Source organism: Buteo buteo, chromosome Z (genome assembly GCF_964188355.1).
Source record: "Buteo buteo chromosome Z, bButBut1.hap1.1, whole genome shotgun sequence".
NCBI lineage: Eukaryota > Metazoa > Chordata > Aves > Accipitriformes > Accipitridae > Buteo > Buteo buteo.
In genome coordinates this window covers 39,513,690-39,535,231 of record NC_134204.1, presented here as the reverse complement: position 1 = coordinate 39,535,231, position 21,542 = coordinate 39,513,690, and the positions used below count along the sequence as shown (strand labels likewise).

General features: G+C 38.8%; 1 protein-coding gene across 2 annotated transcripts in view; it reads left to right on the top strand.

Moving 5' to 3' along the window:
- Positions 1-21,542, top strand: part of PCSK5 (proprotein convertase subtilisin/kexin type 5) — a 256,481-nt gene that overhangs the window by 17,415 nt on the left and 217,524 nt on the right. For both annotated transcript variants that reach the window (XM_075021033.1, XM_075021034.1), the window contains exon 2: positions 8,048-8,152. In XM_075021033.1, the coding sequence (XP_074877134.1) occupies positions 8,048-8,152 (105 nt within the window). The remainder of the gene's footprint in view (positions 1-8,047; positions 8,153-21,542) is intronic.

Genomic DNA, 21,542 nt, shown 5'->3' with positions numbered 1-21,542 from the left:
CTAGAGAGCCTATGTTTATTTTTCCAATGAAAGAGTTAATGTGCTACGTTCTTTTTAAAGCAAAATACAGCAGTATGTAAGCAACAGCAGTGACGTTATCTGAGAGAACATAATGCAGAGCTATTTTATTTTAATGGCTCTGTTACTCATTTTTGACATTAACTGTTTAAAAAACCAAACTGTACTTTCCTAGCTCAAGGTAAGTGCCCAGACAAAATTTCTCCATTCAGATAGCTGAAACACAGAGGAAAAATACAGAAGTCCAGAGTGGCATATGTTAATTCAGTAAGTTGATTTGTTTTTCTCCCTATTTAAACAGGAGAAGGAATGTCAAAGGTGAAGTGGTAAAGCATTAGCGTGTTCCTACCATGTAAAGAGATACAACCTGATTTATTTCTATGGAAATTGTGATGTTTCTGCTGTAATAGCCATATGGTTTAATTTATCTGCCTGTTTTGGAGTTTTGTTTATTTTTCATATGCAGGTGGTGCAGAAGGGACTCTCCTTTTTCCAGCTAAACTGTCCTGTCCTCCACGCCAAAGATTTAATAAACTGAGTAAAAACTCTTGATTACAGTATAGGGTTTTTTCCATCTAGGAGACTCAAAAAATGTTTCAGGAAGGAGAGGTGCGTTTAAGACCAAGCCCAACTTGTTCAGTGTCACTATTCAGGAACAGCAATGCTCTGCAGACATATCAGTTCCCTTTAAAACAAACCTGAATAGAAAGGAATGTGAGAGAAACAAAATATGAACTGGCAAGTCAGGCTATTTCTACCTCGAGCACATAGAGAGATGTTTTCACAACTTGGGCTGTCGAACTTCTGTTAGCTAATTGGGCTTAAAACAGAGTTGAGAACTGGGTTACTTGGGCATTTGAGTGTAGCTGGAATTCAAGCTTTCAGAGTAGTCTGGGTTGCATCTGAGGTGACAATCTGTGTTGATACCCACATCACCTTGGTTCTGCTGTTGCTTCAGATTCCTTTAGTAAACTAAGTTTGGGCACATTAAAAGTGCACTTTTTCTCCCCCACTCGGTAGATATTCCTGTACCATACAGATTCAGAGCCTCTGTAATACAGAGACTAAACATCATTATTTCCATCCTTTAGACTAGTCACTAGTATTATCTTGCTACTACTGCAGCTCAAGACAAGACCATAGTGTTCAGTAGTGCCAGTGGTTTCAGCTTTTTTTTTAATGTTATCTGCCTGTAGTAATCCAAGAAGCTATTTTAACTCATGCAGGGTAGTGTAGGGTATCAGCCCGACAGGGGTCTAACAGAGAGCTAAAATGTTTAGATAGAGTCCTCTTCTTAAGAGTTAGAATTTTAGGTTTTAGGCTGAGAAAGGTCCCAAGGGCCTGTGCTTCTCTCTCCTAAATATTTCATAAACTGATCTTTGTGAGAGCCCCAAATTGTGCAAAACTCAAAGTGGTCCAGTCTTTCACTCCACTGCAGTGAGCCATATGTGGGCAAAATCTGCTATTATTTCTTGTGAATGACACATAGGAGGTGAAATTCCTGATTCTGATGACAAAAAAAAACCAATAAAAAGCTTTTGATTAGAGGGTATATTTGGGACAGAAAGAGTCCCCATCTCAGTCTGGAGGTCAGATGGGGGAGCAGCTCTGCTGCTGTCCTCATGGTGGTTGCTTCACCAGCCTCAGCATGATGGAGATCTGTCCGTCCTGACCCAACAGGGGTGGGAGTTAAGAGAGAGAGCTGGAGGTTACGAGAGTGTGGTCACTATTGCAGTATCTTATGGGAATAAACCCCAACCCCCAAAAAAACTCCAGTACACTGTTTTGCTGCTTGGAATACAAGTCAGGTTCAGGTTGCAGGTTTTGGATGAACGTGCCCTTTCCAGATATGGGTGCTTTAATTTGAGTAGGTCAGTGAACAATTAACAGCCTCTGCAGGGCTTTCTTGCCCCTAAATGCTGAGATCAGAACCCTGTTTTTAAGATATTTAATACTTCCTAAGTCTGGAGGGACACAAGAAGGAAAGGTCGTGGCAGTTTTCTGTAGTATCAATGAACCCGACTTCACCTGTGGATAACAAGGGGCCAACAGGGATCAGAATTAAGGGCTATGGGCTCACCTTCTTCATGTTCATTAGCAGTGTGCCTCAAAGGAGGATAAGTGGTATTGTAACCTGTGTCAACATTTGGTTCTGTCAAAATGCTTTGTGATACTAGGTTGGCTTCACTGGCCTTTAACAGAGGGAAGAAAACTCTGGTAATACCAACACATTCTGTTCCAAATTTTTCAGAATGGAACGTTTTCATTTTTGCTCTGAAACATTATTTCCAGTGTACTTTGTATAATGTGACAATATTTTAAACATTTTGAAGTTTGAAATATAGTTGAAGTGATTTTGTCAAAATGAGATGATGATAGCAAACGTGATAAACTTTCTTAATCTCTCTCTTCTTGGTATTTCCTTCTGTCAAGGACTTTAGCACTTTGGAAATTTGTTGCCATTCTGAAAGAAGTGAAGGGTCAGATCTACCACCCACGTGAGGTACATTGCTGTACCTATTTATAATGGTTTACGTTCCAAGCCTGCAGAGGGGTAGCAGCAGATCTGTGCTTCTTAGGCTCTTCTAGCACTTTATAGAGTTCAGAACCAGATTTGGACCTGATCTGCCTTCCTTTCCCAATCCATTTAAGACAAAAGTCATTAAAGACTGGAGAAACAGGGACCCTTACAATATATCCGCCCATTCACCTGCTCAACAGCACATTGTTTTCCTTTCAGCCCACTGAGACAAGTGTACTTTGCAGCCAGATGTCTAGGTGAATCTTCTCTTAAAAAAAAAAAATTTACTTACTAGGTAAGAAACTGTTGGGAAGGCATCTCTTGGGTTCCTTCCCACTAGCTTGAATGACTTCCCTGCTCATGTTCTGCTACATGGAAGTTTTAGTTGTAGTTTCAGAGCTTAGTCAGATATGTCAGTTTGGTGATCATATATATATTTAACATAGATTTAACGGACAGCTTTAGCATTTGTATTTCCTTACAGAGTTAATGAGGACACAATATGGATGTAGATTAATTCATTCAGTAATTATGTTCTAAATTATCTCAATATTGCCTTAGATTATAGAACTACATATGGAAGAAATATTTTCCAAGCCTAGAAAGCCTAGAAAGTTTGGCTCTTGTTTCGTATTATCTTTAAAATTCACACATTTTCTCAACTTCAAATAGAAAATAAGACCTAATAAATATAAAATTAATGTAAATATGAGGATGCTTTGGTTTTCTGGGATTCCACTGTGATATTGTAGGTTTCTGACTTTCAGGAATTCTTTAATCCTTGAATAAACATTGTATCATACTATTAAAATGCATGTATATATCTATTTAGAATGTTCAGTGATGAAGATTACTCCTAAAGGGAGTAAGTCTCCCCTGCCTCCGCCATCCATTCTCCTTGCTTTTGGCCAGGCAATTCCTCAGGAATGTTTCTCTATTTCTTTTTAAAGAAATCAGGTCCTCCAGGTCAAAAAGGAGATTACAAAGATTTCCCAAGTATAAAACAGTTAAATTGCCATCAGTCTCTAAGGTAGTTAGCTCTGCAATCTGGTGTTTCTGTCCTTGCATTGCTTTTCCTCTGAGAGTGCCTCTAAGACCTGGTAGTTAAAAGTATAAAACACAATTTAACAAGAACATCCATAATGATAAGTTTTATTATGCTATATTTCCATGGTTTAACTGTTCTCCAAGTGGTCCAAGGATTTGGAAGGTCTAAGTAAATTCCCATTAAGGGAAAAGAGGGCAATAAAATTTTTAATAATGCTGGTGTTACCTTACTGTGAGAGGCACTGGCAGTTGGTGAATATGAATTAAATTCTGCTTAAAAGATTTGGAATCCTTTTATTTCATTGGCAGTTATGAACTGAAGCTGTAGATCTCACCATTTTAATTAATTATGATTATTAATAATTGTTATTATCTGAAAACTGATGGTGCCTGGAAGACATGGCGTTACAATTACCACACTTAATTCTAAGGGCTTAATTCTGTCTCCTCAGTGCAAGGTTTCAGAGGGAGGACAGCTGTCAAGCATTACAAAGCCTCAGGCTGTCCTCCTTTGGCTGGAAGGTAGAGCACACAGATCGTTGCAGTCTCTTCTGTGGGTTTAGTACTGCTAAACTGTAGGACCTCCAGGAGTGCAATTATGTCATCTCCTAAATTTGCTGGTTTGGATGTCCTTAGAGGGGTCAGCTAGAGTTTATCTTTAGTAAATATATAAATAAATAAAATCCACAAACTAGTGCAAGGCAAGACACAGAGAACTGGGTGATATTGATATCTGTATAGCACAAAGCAGGACAGATGTTTATTTTCCTTAAAATATGACCTTTCTGTTTGTGCAGTTCTGTGCAGTGGTAAAATAGTTACCTGCTTGAGCTCCGTTTTTTCGGTAAATGTGTCTGCTTGTGTAGACACACACGCGCACACACACACACACACACACAGAGTAGTAGGTTTCTAATTCACTCTGAAGACAGCAAGGTCCGTAAAAGGTCTGTAACCTTTGTAGAGTACTCTGGTATGGTGTATGTGCACTTTGCTGATCTCTGAGGACATAAGGAGCAAGAGTAGCATCACTTTCCAGTAGTTACCACTTCAACCCTGTTTGAAGCTACTGATGAGTCCAGGAAATGTCCGGAAAGTGGCTGATTAAACCCCTTTGTCTCAGGGAAGCATGCCATCACCTGCACTGTTGCTAACCACGGCATCAAATTTCAGTGGTTGATATAAATAATAATAATTCAAAAAGGGCGCAAGAGTAGCCTGATGCTAGGGGATATTCAATGTGCTGTAGGCAGTTAAACTCAGAGTAAACTCTAGTTAATGTGGTCAAAAGTGATGCAATGGAAGAGAATAGACTATTTCTGATGCAGTAGAAGAGAATAGACTATTTCAGTTGGAAGAAACCTACAACAACCATCTAGTCCAACTGCCTGACCAATTCAGGGCTGACCAAGTTAAAGCATAGTATTAAGGGCATTGTCCAAATGCCTCTTAAACACTGATAGCCACGGGACATCAACCACCTCTCTAGGAAGCCTGTTCCAGTGTTTGACCACCCTCTCGGTAAAGAAATGCTTCCTAATGTCCAGTCTAAACCTGCCCTGGTGCAGCTTTGAACCAGTCCCACATGTCCTACCACTGGATGCCAGGGAGAAGAGATCAGCACCTCCCACTCCATGTCCCCTCCTCAGTAAGCTGCAGAGAGCAATGAGGTCACCCCTCAGCCTCCTTTTCTCCAAACTAGACAAGCCCGAAGTCCTCAGCCACTCCACACAGGACATGCCTTCTGTCCATGCCTTCCACCAGCTTTGTTGCCCTCCTCTGGACGCATTCAAGGACCTTCACATCCTTCTTAAATTGTGGGGCACAGAACTGCAGGCAGTACTCGAGGTGAGGCCACAACAATGCTAAATACAGCGGGATAATCACCTCTTTTGACCGTCTGCTTATACCGTGTTTGAGGCAACTAAGGATGCGGTTTGCCCTCCTGGCTGCCAGGGCACAGTGCTGCCTCATATTGAGCCTGCTGTCAACCAGCACCCCCAGATCCCTTTCTGCGGGGCTGCTCTCCAGCCACTCCTCTCCCAGTTTATACTTGTGCCCGGCCTTACTTTGTCCTAGTTGCAGAATCCAGCATTTTGATTTGTTAAATTTCATCCCATTAATCACAGTCCAATGGTCCCATCTATACAGAACCCTCTGCAGGACCACTTGTCCCTCAAGAGAGTCAGCAGCACCTTCCAATTTGTTATCATCAGCAAACTTGCTAGTGGGGCATTCAACTCCTGCATCCAGATCATTGATAAATATATTGAACCCTATTCTGGCCCTAGAATTGAACCCTGAGGAACACTGCTGGTGACCAGCCAGGTGTAGCCCAATTCCCTACAACTCTTTGAGCTCTGCCTTTCAGCCAGTTTTTCACCCAGCGCACCATGAACCCACTCATCCCACAGTTGGACAACTTGTCCAGAAGGATGCTGTGAGGGACAGTATCAAAAGCCGTACTAAAATCCAGAAAAAACTATATCCACTGCCTTCCCTTCACCCCCTAGGCGGGTGACCTTACCACAGAAGGATATCAAATTAGTTAAACAGGACTTTCCCTTCGTGAACCCATGTTGACTGTGCCTGATGATTGCATTATTCTTTAAATGCCTTGCAATAGTACCCAGTATAATCTTGTCCATCGTTTTTCCAGTAACTGAGGTTACACTAAGAGGTCTGTAGTTTCCTGGGTCTTCCCCCTCTCCCTTTTTGTAGATTGGAATAATGTTGGCTAGCTTCCACTCAGCAGGGACCTCCCCAGAAGGCCCAGGGTTCAGCTGCAGCTCTTTGAGGTGTCCACAAGAAGACTTCCCCATATATGTTTAAGGAGGGTTTATTAATGGGCATGCATATGGAGATGTGAGACAGGGCTCATCCATGCTATAGAGTTGCACCACTTCAGCTGGAGTTGCCTTTCAAAGAGAAGGCAGCATGAAATTATTATCGCAGTGCTAATATACTTTAATTAGGCTTAGTCAAACCAATTCCTATTTAATTTATGATAAACTAACTCAGTTTAACTGCATGTTAAACTAAACATAAGTCATTGCTCCTGAAATGAAGATACCAATGGACCAATTGCACAGACTGGGATTAATATCTTAGACCCTGTTGCCATTTTTCCCATTAGTTGAATTAATTTAAATTGTTGGGGGGAGGGGTTTCCCTCCAAAAAAAGTTCTCCCTCATTCCCCTGTGCTGTTTACATCTTTAAATTTTAAGGTAAAATATTCAAGTGATCCTTGAGAATAATAGTTTTCTATCAATATTTCTTCTTAGTCTACCTTGATATTTTCCTCAATATTTTTGTTTTCTCATATTCTAAGAGCATATTCTTGGAGTGTTTCAGTGGCTTATTTCCAGCTCTCTTTGAACCTTTACTGTTGAACTCTCAAGTTTCCAACATGTATTCTTATAGATGCAAATTCAGAATACTGTTGGTTTTTTTTTTTAAGATTAGAGTTTTTGAGTGTTGCTCCATCCTCTCTGGTGATTTCATTCAGATTTATTTGCCTGTTCTCTGAGGCTACCTTGAGTTCCAACTTGAAATGACAGTAAGCTCAATTGCCCCTTTTTTTCTCATCATTAAGGAACTTCTAACTAAATTATTAAGTGTCTTACAAGATTCACAGTGAAATAGAAGGTTAAATTCCAAATGAGTTGGAGAGACATTCTCCCTAAAGCCAAGGAGGCTGAATTATTTTTTTTTATAGGTACGTGAAACTAAAGCTTCAAGTGATGGATGTTTAGATATTAATGATTCTGGAAAGGAAAATTTCTTTGTCAAATTGTGAAGGCTGTCTTAATTTAATATTTACATTGCTACTGTGTACTGATGGGATGAATAAGAAGTATTTTTATTGTACTGTTGTGAAATTTGCAATTTTGCATGAATTAATTTTGTACTTTGAGCTAGTCATTATCCTATGAACTTACTGCTTGCTTTCTGCTACTTCTTTCTTGCTCACATTTGGCAGGAAGAGAAGCCTGTTCCTTTGGTATAGTCTAATGCGATGAACATCCTTTTTATAATTTAATTATATAAATAACCAAATCTAGTGCATTTTACAGTACATTTCCTTAAGCAAACTGGATGGAATGCTTTTTAATAACCATATAGCCATTTGATGATTTTTATACTTGCCATTTGAAGACAGTTTGGATATAGAATGATATAGAATTACTTAAAATACTGCATATAAATTAAACATTAAAAACGTAGATACAGCCAGACTCAGCAGCTCAAGTATAATCTTTGGTTATGCAGTTACTGCCTCAAGGACACTCCATCCATTTCATATCATATGTCCTTCATTTGAAAGATGATCACTGGGTTCAAGTAACATTTCAGCACACAGGAAATTGCATAATTTATAGACTTTTAGAAATGAAAACCAGAAAACTGGTTTTCATAAATTAAATCTCCCTCTCTTTTTTTCTTCTCTCCCCTTACAGATTGGAACACTGAAGGATTACTACCACTTCTACCATAGTAAAACAATTAAAAGGTCAGTTCTTTCAAGTAGAGGTACCCACAGCTTCATTTCAATGGAGCCAAAGGTAAGAAAATCCATGTATATGTCTGAGGCAAAAGCCTTTGCATTTTTTATATGAAATATCATACCAGAGGACATTCACCTGAATGGCAGATAGCATTACAAGCACTGACACACTATCTATTTGCTAAGGTTCTGCTTCTCATTAAAACAAAGCGAAGACAATACCATGCTATTACGTATGCGCTATTCTTGGAATATAAGGTCCAACATTATTCATGGAGGAGTACAGGACTTTTGTTAATGCACTAATCACTGTGCTGTGCTTCTCTGCAAAACCACATGTGTAACATTCATGTCTGCAGATCTCCTTCTGTAAATCAACCAGCTTTCAGAATGAAGATGAGCAATGTAGGATGGTATGATGTTCAGAGGAAAGTTTCTCTTGCTTTTTTCTGGTCTTTTTCTGGACTTGGTGTATGAGGGATTAAATAAGAATGCTCTTTTCTGTGGTTCTTTTGCTAGTTCCTACTGATCTTAATTTTAAGATCTGTTTGAAAAATGGTGTCATATCTTTGGGGTATATATTATAATAGGTAAACTGTCAACATCATTTAATTACTGATTTATAGTTAAGTATAATATTGTGTTGTATCTGTACCCACTGTTCATGCAACCCACTCTTGCCAGCAACCCCCAAAGTCCCTGGTGTTTTTCACTGGTGATAACAGAGTCAAGCTTTTTTTAAGTCCTTGGATGATGACTGTTGTCTGAGAAGGATTTGTCAGGTTTTACTTGACAAATAATTTATGAGAAGTAAAACTTACCAGTAAAATACAGTTTGAATACTGTAGATGTACAGTGTACAAGTTTAGCATCATACAGGAATACTTCTGCAGTCTGGAAGGCCATATTTAGAGCTGAAGTTCCTCCTGAGGGTGGGACATGACTAGGGAAGTGCACATGTTAACCCTTTAATAGCATCAGTAGCTCTGCTGAGCAGTGTATTTTGGGGATTAATATGAAAATGATCAGGGCCTAAACCTCTGTTCCCACAAGTGCTGAGACCCAACATTCAAACAAGCACCGCACTTAGAATAGGCGATACTGCAAAAGGAAGGGAAAGTGTTCACTTCTGTGTCAGTCTACGCTCTTTTCCATGTGTGCAGAGGTGGAGTGAGTTACACGCAAATGCACAAGTTCACACGCATGTACCACCATAAGCTTTGGTGTTACACCCAGCTTCCAGATACCCCTTCTACACCTATGGCAGCCAGTCCAGACTATTGTGGCCAGAATCATGAGAGACTCTAAGGCAGAAAAAAAATCAAAGCCATCATTTATTTTCCAGCACTTTCCATGTTAGGCTGTTTAGGTCTTGTCCCCAGTCTGTCCTGCTGCTGGTAGAGAATTTCTGAATTTCTGAATCATTGTTAAATATCACTTCAATATTGAAAAGCTCTAGTGAGGGTTGTGCAAGGTACTCAACCCTGTTAATGATTCTGTACCCAAAGAGAAGCTGATGGTCTAATACTTAGATGTGGCAAAAGTGTTTGTGATTGACTTTGTGACTACTCAACTGAACATGGGCTTGGGAATTCTTGTGTGGCTGCAAACATGTCAATATATGGACATGTATTTGTAGAATAAAGGACGGTTTGTCCTCAGCATGTATAACATTTAGTGATTATTAAGGCAGACTGGAGATCTAATTTTAATATATAAGCTGGACCTTTTAAAAACAAAAGCTTTAATCTTAAATGAGGCATATTGCATGGCTGTAAGAATTTTAAAGGACCAGTACTATATGCTATTATATTTATGAGTGTTACTGTATCTAATGCCAATATTTGCCGCAGATTAGATGGCATGTGTATCTGTGAACAAAGGAACACTGTGGTTTGTTTACTTTCCAAATCATTTAACAGTAGTTTACTTAATGCTTAAAATCCTCTTGATGTAACACACAATTTCTGTGTAACATGCACACACAATTAACTTGATCTGTGCTTGCTTCAGATGTGGATCACTACTTTGCTCCTGTATGAAATTTTAAATGATGGAATTTTTACTGAGTGGTAGTTCATTAAGTAATTAACTGCATATAATGGAAGAACCGTTACGAAATCTGGTATTTCTAAACTACTTGTGTGGATAGTGTTTAATTTCACTGTATGAATGCACAAAGATATACAGGTAATATAAAATCTTGCTATTGTAGATTTCAATATATGAATTGCTCTGAAGAACTTTGGCTTGATTTTTTTTTCTTCTGGAAAAGCTTCTTGACACTTATAAACAATATGAATAGATCCAACAGGGGGCATAAACTGAAGACATGTGGATTACACATTTTGACAATTTTCTTGGCATTAACCAAGCATTAATCTGTATTTAGGTGCAAAGATAAAGGATATGCAGTGTAATACATTTGTCCATTATGATCCACATCCTTGCCTAGCAATGCTACATGTTGTCATTTAGAGATGAAATGGATTAAGTAGTTTTAGGAAGAGATGCCCAGATGAGACTTTAATGTCCATAACATAGGTTGTCATGTAGAAAATTTGAAACATAGCTTTATCCACAGCATCCTTTCCAGGCCTGTGTATAGTTATGTGGTGTTTCCTATGTGTTGATAGAAAAACAAAAAAGTGAGAGAAGTTTGTGGATTCAAAGCAGAGATTAGTACTATGCATCAAAGCTAAGCATTGAATGAAATCTATTACAGAGGTTTCCGGTCTCTCCAGCTGATGTGCTGCTTGTGGTTAGCCTTTGGCAGGGGTAAATGAAAGCACCATACCATGAATCAAGAGTCTTTTTTAGCTTCATAGAGTTTGCTCAGCAAAGTTATTTTGGTGATGCCACAATGCATGAAACAATGAAAGCAGGAGAAAAAGTAAGTGGGAAGATGGACAGAACCAGTCCATAGCTGAAAGGTATCCTGAAGCTCTAATTCAACTATTAAATTGTTGAGTTTATTGCTGGTAGACCCTCTATTGAAATCAGACTATTACAGCACTTGCAGGGGTGGGAATAAAGAGCTGTGGTGCACCTCTGGGTTTGCCACACTAGTGAAACAAAGAGTCACAAAGTGGAAAAAATTGCAAAGAATGATTGTTACCTCAGTCTGCAAGTCAGACTTCATATCAATACAAAGCATAAGGAAAATCAGGTGGAGCTTTTCTATCACTGAAGAGATTGCAGTTCCAATGAAATGTCAGGGTTGAAGCGCCTATGCATGACAATAATACATAGAAGTTACATGGACATTATAGATGAGAAAGCTGTCTTTTTATACTGAACTGTTACGTGAGATGAAGAGTTTGTAGAGAAGGGCTGTGATAATGAAATTTGTGACTCATATGGTGAAAAATATCCCACAGAATCAAGTAGCATAAAGGACAAAGCAATAATCCTAGAAGAACACAATTCTTAAGGTAATAAAAGGCAGCTTTAAGAATGATAATATATTCAAATTGATGTACATATGAACTAAAGTTTGTTCCATTTTGCTTATGAGGTCCCCAGTGCTTTGCATCACAATGGAGATTTGAAAAAGACATGGCCCACAGCAATGCTCAAAAATGTAAAATTAATAATTCATGTTCCTGTAAAGTGTCACATTTACTAATGGGGAAAACATTTTACAGCATTAGTGTTTGTTTATCAATCTCAACTAACATGACATCTCATCTTTTTAAAATTTTAATTAATTTCAGGTAGATTTATTTGGGGTTTGAACTCCTGGTTGGTGGGTCAGGTTCACTCATCTTTTAGAAATGGAAAGATTTCCAGGCTCTCGTCCACTGAAATAAGTAAAGCTACCTAATTTCAGCAAGATACCCTGCTTGAGCAGTATTTTGCAAACGTGTCATGCCTTTGTCACCTCTGCTCCAGGATCAGAATACCTGGGGAAACATTACTCCAGACATTTACATGTTACCCAGCCTGACCTATCCACACATAGAACAGATGTGTATAATCTGGTGATAAAAAATACTAGTACCATGGCTGGGCAGGGGGGATTCTTACCTTTGCCATAACAAGCTGAACGGAGCTGGTGGTTGCAGTATGTAAAATGCTGGCAAGTGTATCTTTGATGAGACAACACAAAATGATCTGCCCTGTCTTCAGAGGATAGGAAAGTAACAGCAGAATCCTGTCGTCATTACTGGTAGGACATTGTGCATGTTCATAAGAGGGCAGAGGGAAGCAGAACAGTAGCAGCCACAAGTAAATATTTCATCTTGTTGCTATGAAGTTACACCAGTTCATATTGCTAAATCATATTCTGGGTTGATACAGGAGATAGATATCTAAAGAGTAGGGGAAAAGGTGGATTTCACCACAAGCTAATGGTCTTGCTTTGGCAAGGAGCATGCCACTACTTGTGGAGTGCACCATTGGGAAGCATACATTCAATCACTCTGGATCAGACTGCTCATTGCAAATAGAGAGGAGAGTTAAAATTTTTAGTGCTAAGACCATTGTCAAATTCTATTTTTCAATTATTTATGAATTTAAATGTTCCAAGATTGCAGTGTGAGGTTGAGTAAGGAGAAAATAAAGCTTCAAACAATTTGGATTTAATGTAGGGGGCACAAAATTCAGCAGGAATGAAGAATGTTATTACAGTACTAAAACCCCGGGCTTTTAAAAGCCAGCATCGTGGACTTACTGCTTAGAGTAATTCAGATGAGACTGTTGTTATGGGTAAGGTTGTGTTTCATATTGGCAATGCTAAGTGTTAAGTTATTAAACCTCATTAGTGAACAAAAAGATTTTGTTAGCTAAATAGAATAGCACAAGAGTTAAACACTGGGGCCAGGTGATTTACTGATGTCTGCCTGGGCAGCCATAATCTGTACAAGCACTCAGAGGACAAAGAATCAATACTGCTCTACTTGGTTGCAAAATAATAGGAACTGTCATGTTGTTTTCCATGTTCAGAGTTTGACTAGAGGTTTAAGTTAGTATTAAGTAATGCAGTATTTACCACTGTGGTCCCTTTATTTAACTGCCTCAAAAAGCTTTTACACGAGCAGTCCTTCCATCTTTATCTTAGTCAAAATCAAGGATCAGACTTGCTATTTCCAAGGAGCCTGTTGCTGGGTGAGTTAGGACATGAACTGAATCACAATGTGTGAGAGGGTATAGCAACATCTCCTTTTAGCACCTGCCTTCAGAGTATTAAAAAGTTTCATGTAAACATGAGCAAATAGTCCTACAACTTGGATCTCTTTTCAGGGCTTTTTGAGATATGAAGTTGCTGCTCACTAACAAAGAACTGCATGAGATCCTGCTGTAATTAGTGTTGTTGTAACCGCATGTCATGTTCTAAAGTTTGCACAAGTTGGTATTTTGTTTGCTTAATGGTGATTGAAATCCATACTTGTAGGGATGCCTGGTATGTTAGTTTTAGCCTAAACCACATTCTCCATCAGCAGAAATCCCTGGGTAGTCTGTGTTGCTTCAGCAGGCATCAAGAATGATTTTACCATGCTGAAGCTGCATCAAACTTCTTTTCATCTGTGACCCAGTATGGACTAGACTGCAGTTCACAATATACCTATACCTAGAGGAAAAGCACAGTGATTAATTCGAGTGAGTACAGCAATAATGGAGTGGATTTGCAGCTGCCTTTTCTAGCAGGTTTCTCCCTTGTCTGCATCAACCCAACACCTGAAACACTTGAGAAGGTGGGGTGAAATGTCTAATTGTTCTGAGGAATAACAACCTAAAATTTGGTGTTCCTTTTGAGAACATGGAACAGTGTTTGGTCCGTTGGATGATACAAACCAGCTCAAAGCTGAACCTTGGGTGACCATAACCTAAAGATGAAGAGCTTAATCCAGAGCATGTTCAGACAGTATCACATGAATATACATGGCCTTCCCATTGTACTGTACTGGCCAAATCCAGTGCTGCTGTAACAGGAGATAACAGTTCTTCAGTCAGCAAATTTTGTCATGTAATGGTAATTTCTTTTCATTTAACTAGAATAGGTAGAAATATTTAATGAAGTTAATTGTAACACTAATGGGACTGAAGTTTATTTGTGAGGAATAAAAGCTTTGTTAATGTCTAATTCTATTACTATATTAATGACAGCTGACTTAAAGAAATCCTCAAAAAATAATCACTGAAGCTTCCTAGTGGAACTACCTTTCGATGTTTTCTACTAAAAGCAGAAAAATGGCCAGTAGAAATTCAGTGTAATATAATTTTAGAAAAGAAAAATGTCCACTGTCAGGGAATATGGAAGTGTTTCTTGAAATAAATTAGTGTGTTTGATTACTTACACTTACGTTTCTGTTTCATCATGATTATCCCAGTTGTTAGCACCTGCCTCAAAGAGTTTTTGTCTCATCGATGTCGCTAATTGCATGTACATTAAAAAGAAATACTAGATTTCAGAACATCCCAATTTTCTGGTTTCTAAGTAATTTTACAGAATTCCTTGGCAATGACAATCTCACTGTTAACTTTTGAGCAAGAATTGGAGATTAGTCAAGAGCTTTTAACTGGCTCACTTCCTAATTAGTGTAGCAAATGGTTTGAGGAATGAAAAAACCCACATTATTCAGCAGGATTGCATTCTCTTGCTATTTTCATATCATTATTTTCTTAAGCTGGTAATGAAATGGGCAGAGAAATTGAAAGACCACAGCATGGCAAGGAGTTGGGTCAAGATTTTGACCAGTAGGATGCTGGGAAAAACTTCAGTGCCCTACCCTTTTTATCAAATTATCGCAACTTCACAGAAGCCTCATGCCAGACCAGCTGTCAAATCTCCCATTCCAGCACTCAGCAGTTTGTAGGGATTGTGGTAGAGCTGCTATTACGGTCTCTGGACTTCACAGTCAATGAGAAAGGTGTTGGCTGTCTCTAAAGAGGCAGGGAAGGACTCAGCCATCTCTCAGAGAAGTAGCTAAAATCTTCTGAGACAAGAATATTCAAAATGAGTCAGTTTTCATCGGTCTTTTGAGTTTGTTGTATTTGGAGCCTTCTGGTTTTAGGGAGGCAAAAGCAAAAGACCCTACATATATTCAATGGCCTGGAGCTTTTCAAGGGACTTACTCTATCAAGAGAAAGAAAAAAAAAGTAGCAACCCATTCTGAATTTTGCAGAGTAACATATGTCTTGAATGTAAGTCTTAAAGACTTCAAAAAATTAGCTGGATTGTAGCTGGATTTTAGCTTAGAGCTGTTTAAAAACATGGGGGGGTTTTCTTTTGAGAAGTTGTGTTCTTTGACCTCTCTGCATTTGGTGAATTTGGGGCTCTTGCCAACAGGACTCTTTGGCTTTTGCTTTGTAGTGTGTGTTCTGCTGTTAAAAAATATCCTCTTTCCAGTAAACATGTCGAGCAGAGGTTAGGTTCAGTGGCAATATTTGTGACTGTAGTCTAGATCTTGTTACAGAAATTTGTTCAGAAACCTTCAAAAATACATAGAAATGTTCTTTATGAGTGATGGAGGATCCCTCTGGAAGTGAATGTTATACAGTGTTCATTCACAATTTAAGATTTAAGATTCAAAATGTAACATACCTCTTAAATTTCTTGAATTTGAAGACAAATTAAGGAAAAGAGTCTTCCCTTCACTGTCACTAGTGGAACCTCAACAAAAACCTGTATTTTGGTATCTTAAAGCCTAAATCTAACCTGTTCATATGTGATAGTGGTCACGATTTTCTTGTACAGTCAGATTTTACTGGAGCTGCAGTGCTAATCCTAGCAATGGATAAATTCAGAAAAATGTCTTACTAGACCTAACTGCATATTTATTTAACATTGGCTTTAGCATTTGTTATCTCACTTTAGAAAATAAAATTCCTTAGGATATTGATAATTATTTGTGAATGCTTGTTTTGGTTCCTACCTTATATTCTCTAGGTATTGGAACATTTCAGGATATCATAATTGCAAAGTTGACTGTATATTAGTGAAATAACAAAAATAAGGAGGAAAAAACCTCTGTCCACCCATTGCTTCATCAGAGGACACTTCAGCATCACAACCGTGGAGGTAAAGGTTGGAGAAATGGTTTGGGCAGCACGCACTCTAGTATGGTGCAGCATGCTATGGGAGTCTTCAGCCGGCAATTGATTTGAGCAGGGACTATCAGAGGTCGCAGCCACTTTTGCTGAGACTGTAAAAGGTATATGCAGCATGCTGTGTAGCTAACTTAATTCGGCATCATTGTGTTCATCCTGTGTACCCTACCCAAATGCTTTCTAACTTCTCTCCATTTTGGGATAAGATTTTCTAAGCACCTCTCTGTCAGAATTTCTAAACACGTGGCTGTTCTTTCTTGCTTAACAGCACATCTGCCTGGTTGGCTCTCCCCATGCAAGCTGGGAGTGCGCATCCTCATTCAAAGTGAGATCGTTAATGAGGGACATACAATGGATATGCAGCCAGATCACACAGGCTTGTGCAGCTTTATTTTGTAAGTGCAAATGCTACATTGAAAAACCCAAGGAAAATCCATCTGCAGCCTGAAAAGGAAAAGGGTGTTACATTCCTCTCACAGTTCAGGAACTGCTAAAGGATTTTGCTCAGCCTTAATGATGACAAAAGCACTTTAAGTAAATCTATGTGTGGGAAATTTAAACCCATAAGATGGCTATTTCATCATAGCAGTTATAGACATGTAAAAGCAGAGGGTTATAAGGGAAACTGCTTGGCAATCCTTAGTTCATGGATGCTAGTAGGTGTTGATAACATTTGAGTTTCTTTACAGTTAAAGTAAAGCAGTACATGCTTCTGTGTTTTTTAGCAGCAAAGTGGGTTTGTAGGTGAAAAACGATAGGGCAACTAAAAGTTTAAAAAAAGGTAAGGAGAATTAGTCCTTTCTTTTCTAATCTGTGTTCTAAGAGCTTGCCAGGGAAGACAGCAGCTCTTGACAGCTGCAATGGTTTCGCATTATACTAAATGTGCTTTTGCTGTTGTTAGAGTCAGTTTGCATTGCTAGTGGCAGAGAGATAGCAAATTGCTGTTTTGGCTACTGGGCTATAAAACTGTTGGATATCAGAAAGAGTTAGAAGAGGAGGAAGTGGAGATATCCTAGTTTTGAACTAGAGAAAGATGCACTGTTCTGGAAGAAGCTGATCCTTCAGGGCCAAATGGCAGAATATCAGGGGGGAGAGAGAGAGAGACTGAAAGAAATCACATTTTGGAAAGGAGCATCTCAGAGCAGACTGTCTAGGAATGTGACAAAACAGCTTCTATACACCATTTCCTGAGGGGATCCAGCTTCATCTGATACTGATGATATTGGTTATAGTGCAGGATATTCACAGAAAATGGATTAAAGATCTACACCACCACACCCCCCCCCCCCCCCCCCCCACACACCTCCAGCATTTGGAAAACTTTCTGGCAACAGTGTATGTCCCTGATGTAATGCGTCAACATTTTTATGCATCTGTCTGCCTGCTTATGACAGGCAAGACAATCTTGTTTAGTTCTAGTGGTTGTTATCTCACCCAGCTATTCTAAATGGTCAACAGCAAGAAATCATGATACACATAGATAATTTGTCATGTATAGCATTATTAACAGGTAAGTAAAGGCAGGGACAGGGAACGGGAAAGACATCCCTCCCCAAAACAAAGCAAAGGAATCTCCCCCCTGCCCAACTTTTGTGTGTAACAACCTCCTTTCTTTTAGGATCATTTTAAAAAGTCAGTGTCACTGGAAAGCTGCTCATTTTCCTTGGCTGATCTGCTTCACTCTAGCAGATCCTCACTGTTCTGCAAGCTCTAAGTTTTAACAGCTCAGAGGAGGTGCCAAGCAGCTACGTCCTGTTCAGAGCTGTGCTGCTTGAATGTGTGTGGCCTTTGTCATACAACTTTGCTACTTCATCCTTCTGAATCCCTACCTGTGAAATGGGGACAATGCTGACAGTTGAATAAAAACTTCTGCAAATGGCAAATGCACAGAAGTACCATGTATTTTATTCTGTGACAATGTATTTCTCTTGGTGTTGCACAGAGCATTTTATGAATACAAACAACATTTTAGTAAAATAAAAAACTCATTCTAAATCCTTTCCATATAATCCACTTAAAGCAGTCCTATCCATTTGTGTGTTGACTGTTGTTTGCATAAGCTGTGTTTAACCTAGATTATTGTTTGACATTATTTTTTCTCCTTTTTTGAAGGGGAGTAAATGCTGTCACTCCCATTGATGCTGAAGTTCTAAATAAATATAAAGGCCAGAATATTGGGTTTTCTTTTCTTTTATAAAGGACCCAAATTAAAAATTTCTTTTGAAGTATGTTTGCCAAACTGAGACTTGATCCACTGTTTCATCAGTAGCTGTTGTAACCACTTTGAGTTCTTGTATAATAAAACCAGAAGTTATGAATTCTAAACAGTTTTCTGTTTTCCAGGGTGTTCCTAAGAAACTATTTCTCCAAAATGCAGTTGCCAATAGACTCGTAGTCTGTAAGACCAAAAGGAAACACTGTGGTCATCCAGTCAAACCATCTTTGACCAGATGTCATATGGCTCACCAGAATTAATTTCTATTTGAAACAGAGTTTAGCTTTTAGAAATCTTCAGTTTTAATTAAAACACTGTGAGCAATGGAGAGTTTCTAGAACTTTTTAAGATGTTCTATTTTTGCTTTATCTAAGGTTATCTAGCTTCAACTTCTAGCCATTTCACATTGCTGTAACTGTGAGTCTGAAGAATACACTTCTATAGCAGTTTGATGACAACCATATGTGTTTGGACACTGTGACCTAAATGCCCATAAAATCCCCTTTCCTCAGCTAGGAACACCTCCTAGAAGCACTTCCTTGTAGATCTGTTTTTCTCTTCTTTTCATCGTTTTTGGGCTTCTTTCTTGGGTCCTTGCTGTGTCAACATGCTTTCCTTGCCTTGGATGTAGAAAACTAGCAGTGAGAGTTGCAACTCTGCTCAGTGCAGATGTGTGGTAAACTTGCTTGTCATTTTATGAGCCCAGATACACTTCGATGAGGTAGTCTGAAGAAGTCATTTAGGTAATTTAATACTGCCACCTTTGTGAGAGACTGAGATTTCTTACCATCTCTTTTGACTTTCACACTGTCCTGGCAAATATTGGAAATGCAGTCAGGTGGTTTTAAGCTGTTGACTGATGATAATATGTGTGGTGGTGTCCTGGTTTCAGTTGGGATAGACTTAATTTTCTTCCTAGTAGCTGGTACAGTGTTGTGGTTTGGATTTTGTATGAGAATAATGTCAAGAACACACTGATGTTTTCAGTTGTTGCTAAGTAGTGTTTAGACTAAGTCAAGGATTTTTCAGCTTCTCATGCCCAGGCACCAAGAAGGTTGGAGGGGCACAAGAAGCTGGGAGGGGACACAGCCAGGACAGCTGACCCAAACTGGCCAAAGGAATATTCCATACCATGTGATGTCATGCCCAGTATATAAACTGGGGGGAGTTGACCAGGAGTGGTGGATCACTGCTCAGAGACTGGCTGAGCATCCGTCAGTGGGTGGTGAGCAATTGCATTGGACATCACTTGTCTTTCTTGGGTTATATTTCATGCTTTTTTGGTTATATATTCCTTTTCATTACATTATTATTATTATTATCATCATTATCATTATCATCATTATTATTTTGGTTAATGTTTTATTTCAATTATTATACTGTTCTTATCTCAACCCATGAGTTTCACTTGTTTTCTATTCTCTTCCCCATACCACTGGGCGGGGCGGGAGGAGTGAGTGAGCAGCTGCATGGTGCTTAGTTGGCGGCTGAGGATAAACCATGACAGTTATTAATCTACCAGAATCCAGTTTTGTCTTTCAGTCCCTCCTATCGGCAGGTAAAAGAACTGGACAGATGATAAGAGATATAATAATATTGCTAATAGGAAAGTTTATGAAAGCTGTTATAGTTTTTGAAGCCCCTGAAATGTCTTCCCTGGCAAAAGCAGACATCTTCTGTAGCACATCCCAGATTATATCAAACAAAGCTTATGTTTGTATACTTCAGATGATACATGTTTGCATATTTGAAGATTGTCTTGGTCAGAAGAAAAAAGGCTTTGTTGGTACAGAGTATTCCTAGCCAGTAATCACATAAAGAATCACGTTTATATTAGGCCATTTTAAAGTCCTTTTATCCCAACAGAAGACAAAGTAGAAATAGCTTATAAAGATTGCTATCGAATGGCATAAACATAGATAATAGAAATTTTGGCAAGACTGTAGAGACCACACTGCAACCTCATGTAAGAGGCCTGATTGGAGACTGAAAAGCTTTGGTATATGCAACTGAAAAGTCTATCCCATAAATGATAGCCATGGAAATAATGTTTTTTATTTTCTTTTTCTCAGTTTATAATGACAAGTGTTATGAATTATGAGCATGGAGAAATGAATCCATAACTAAGTGACTCTTCTTGGCACATTCTAATGTCAGAATGTGCACAGGGACCATCCAGGAGTTGCAAAGCTGACGTGTTGCCCTTGTTTTAGCCAGGGCTTTAAAATAAATAAAAGCAGTAACCAGCAGGTTCTTTAACCAAGCTTTTATGTGGTTCAACTTGCAGAAATTGAGAGATACTGCCTCGCTGGAAGCTGTGCCAGCAATTTGTGAGGTGTGGGAATAGTACTTCAGTTGAAAAAACATTTGCTTTTCTTCAGACTACTGAATGTAGGAAAATAAACTTCAGTCATTTTTCATTTACCTGGGGGTTGGACTGCAATGTTTCCTCAAGCTGGCCGTATGTGTCTTGCACAGGTTGCTCTTTGCATAGTATTTCAGATGGTGATGATAATGATGTTTAAGAGCTGCAGCAATCAATATTTTAATAGCAGCAAACTTCACTGACAGCTGCAAGACTGGAGTTCAGGACACAAAAAGGTATGCTGGAGCTTGGGTCACAGGCTGAGGAAAAGAGGTTAAGCCAGCAATGACTCAAAAGGACACAGGATGACTTTGTTTGTTTGTTTGTTTCCACTACAGCTTGTGCAAGATGAGACAACGCTAATGATTCCCGTGTCTTGATTTGAAGGGATAGATCAGAGACAAACATGCTGGCCCTGAAAGAAATAGGAGTATTTATCAAGTTGTGCTACAAAGACATGTGAAATGCCAAAGAACCAGTGAAATGGGGTGGTGTAAAATATGCCACTGATACCCATAAAGAGCAAAACCCAATTATTTTTATTATTTCAAAACTCTAAAACTGATGCTTGATATAAGCACTTTCGGCTCAATTCTGAATTTTAAATACCTACTTCTAAGTATATGATTTAAACAGGGTAGGTTTGGAAAAAAATACTTCATCTTTTTCTTATGATTGGGGATATACTAAAGAGTAGTGATAGAGGCACAATCAAAAAAGACCCAGATGGGATCAACTTTTCCCTTGGTTTAAAGTACTCTGATCAGAAAACTGCTTGACTTGATATTTAGTATATGCTTTGTGACTGAATTTTTC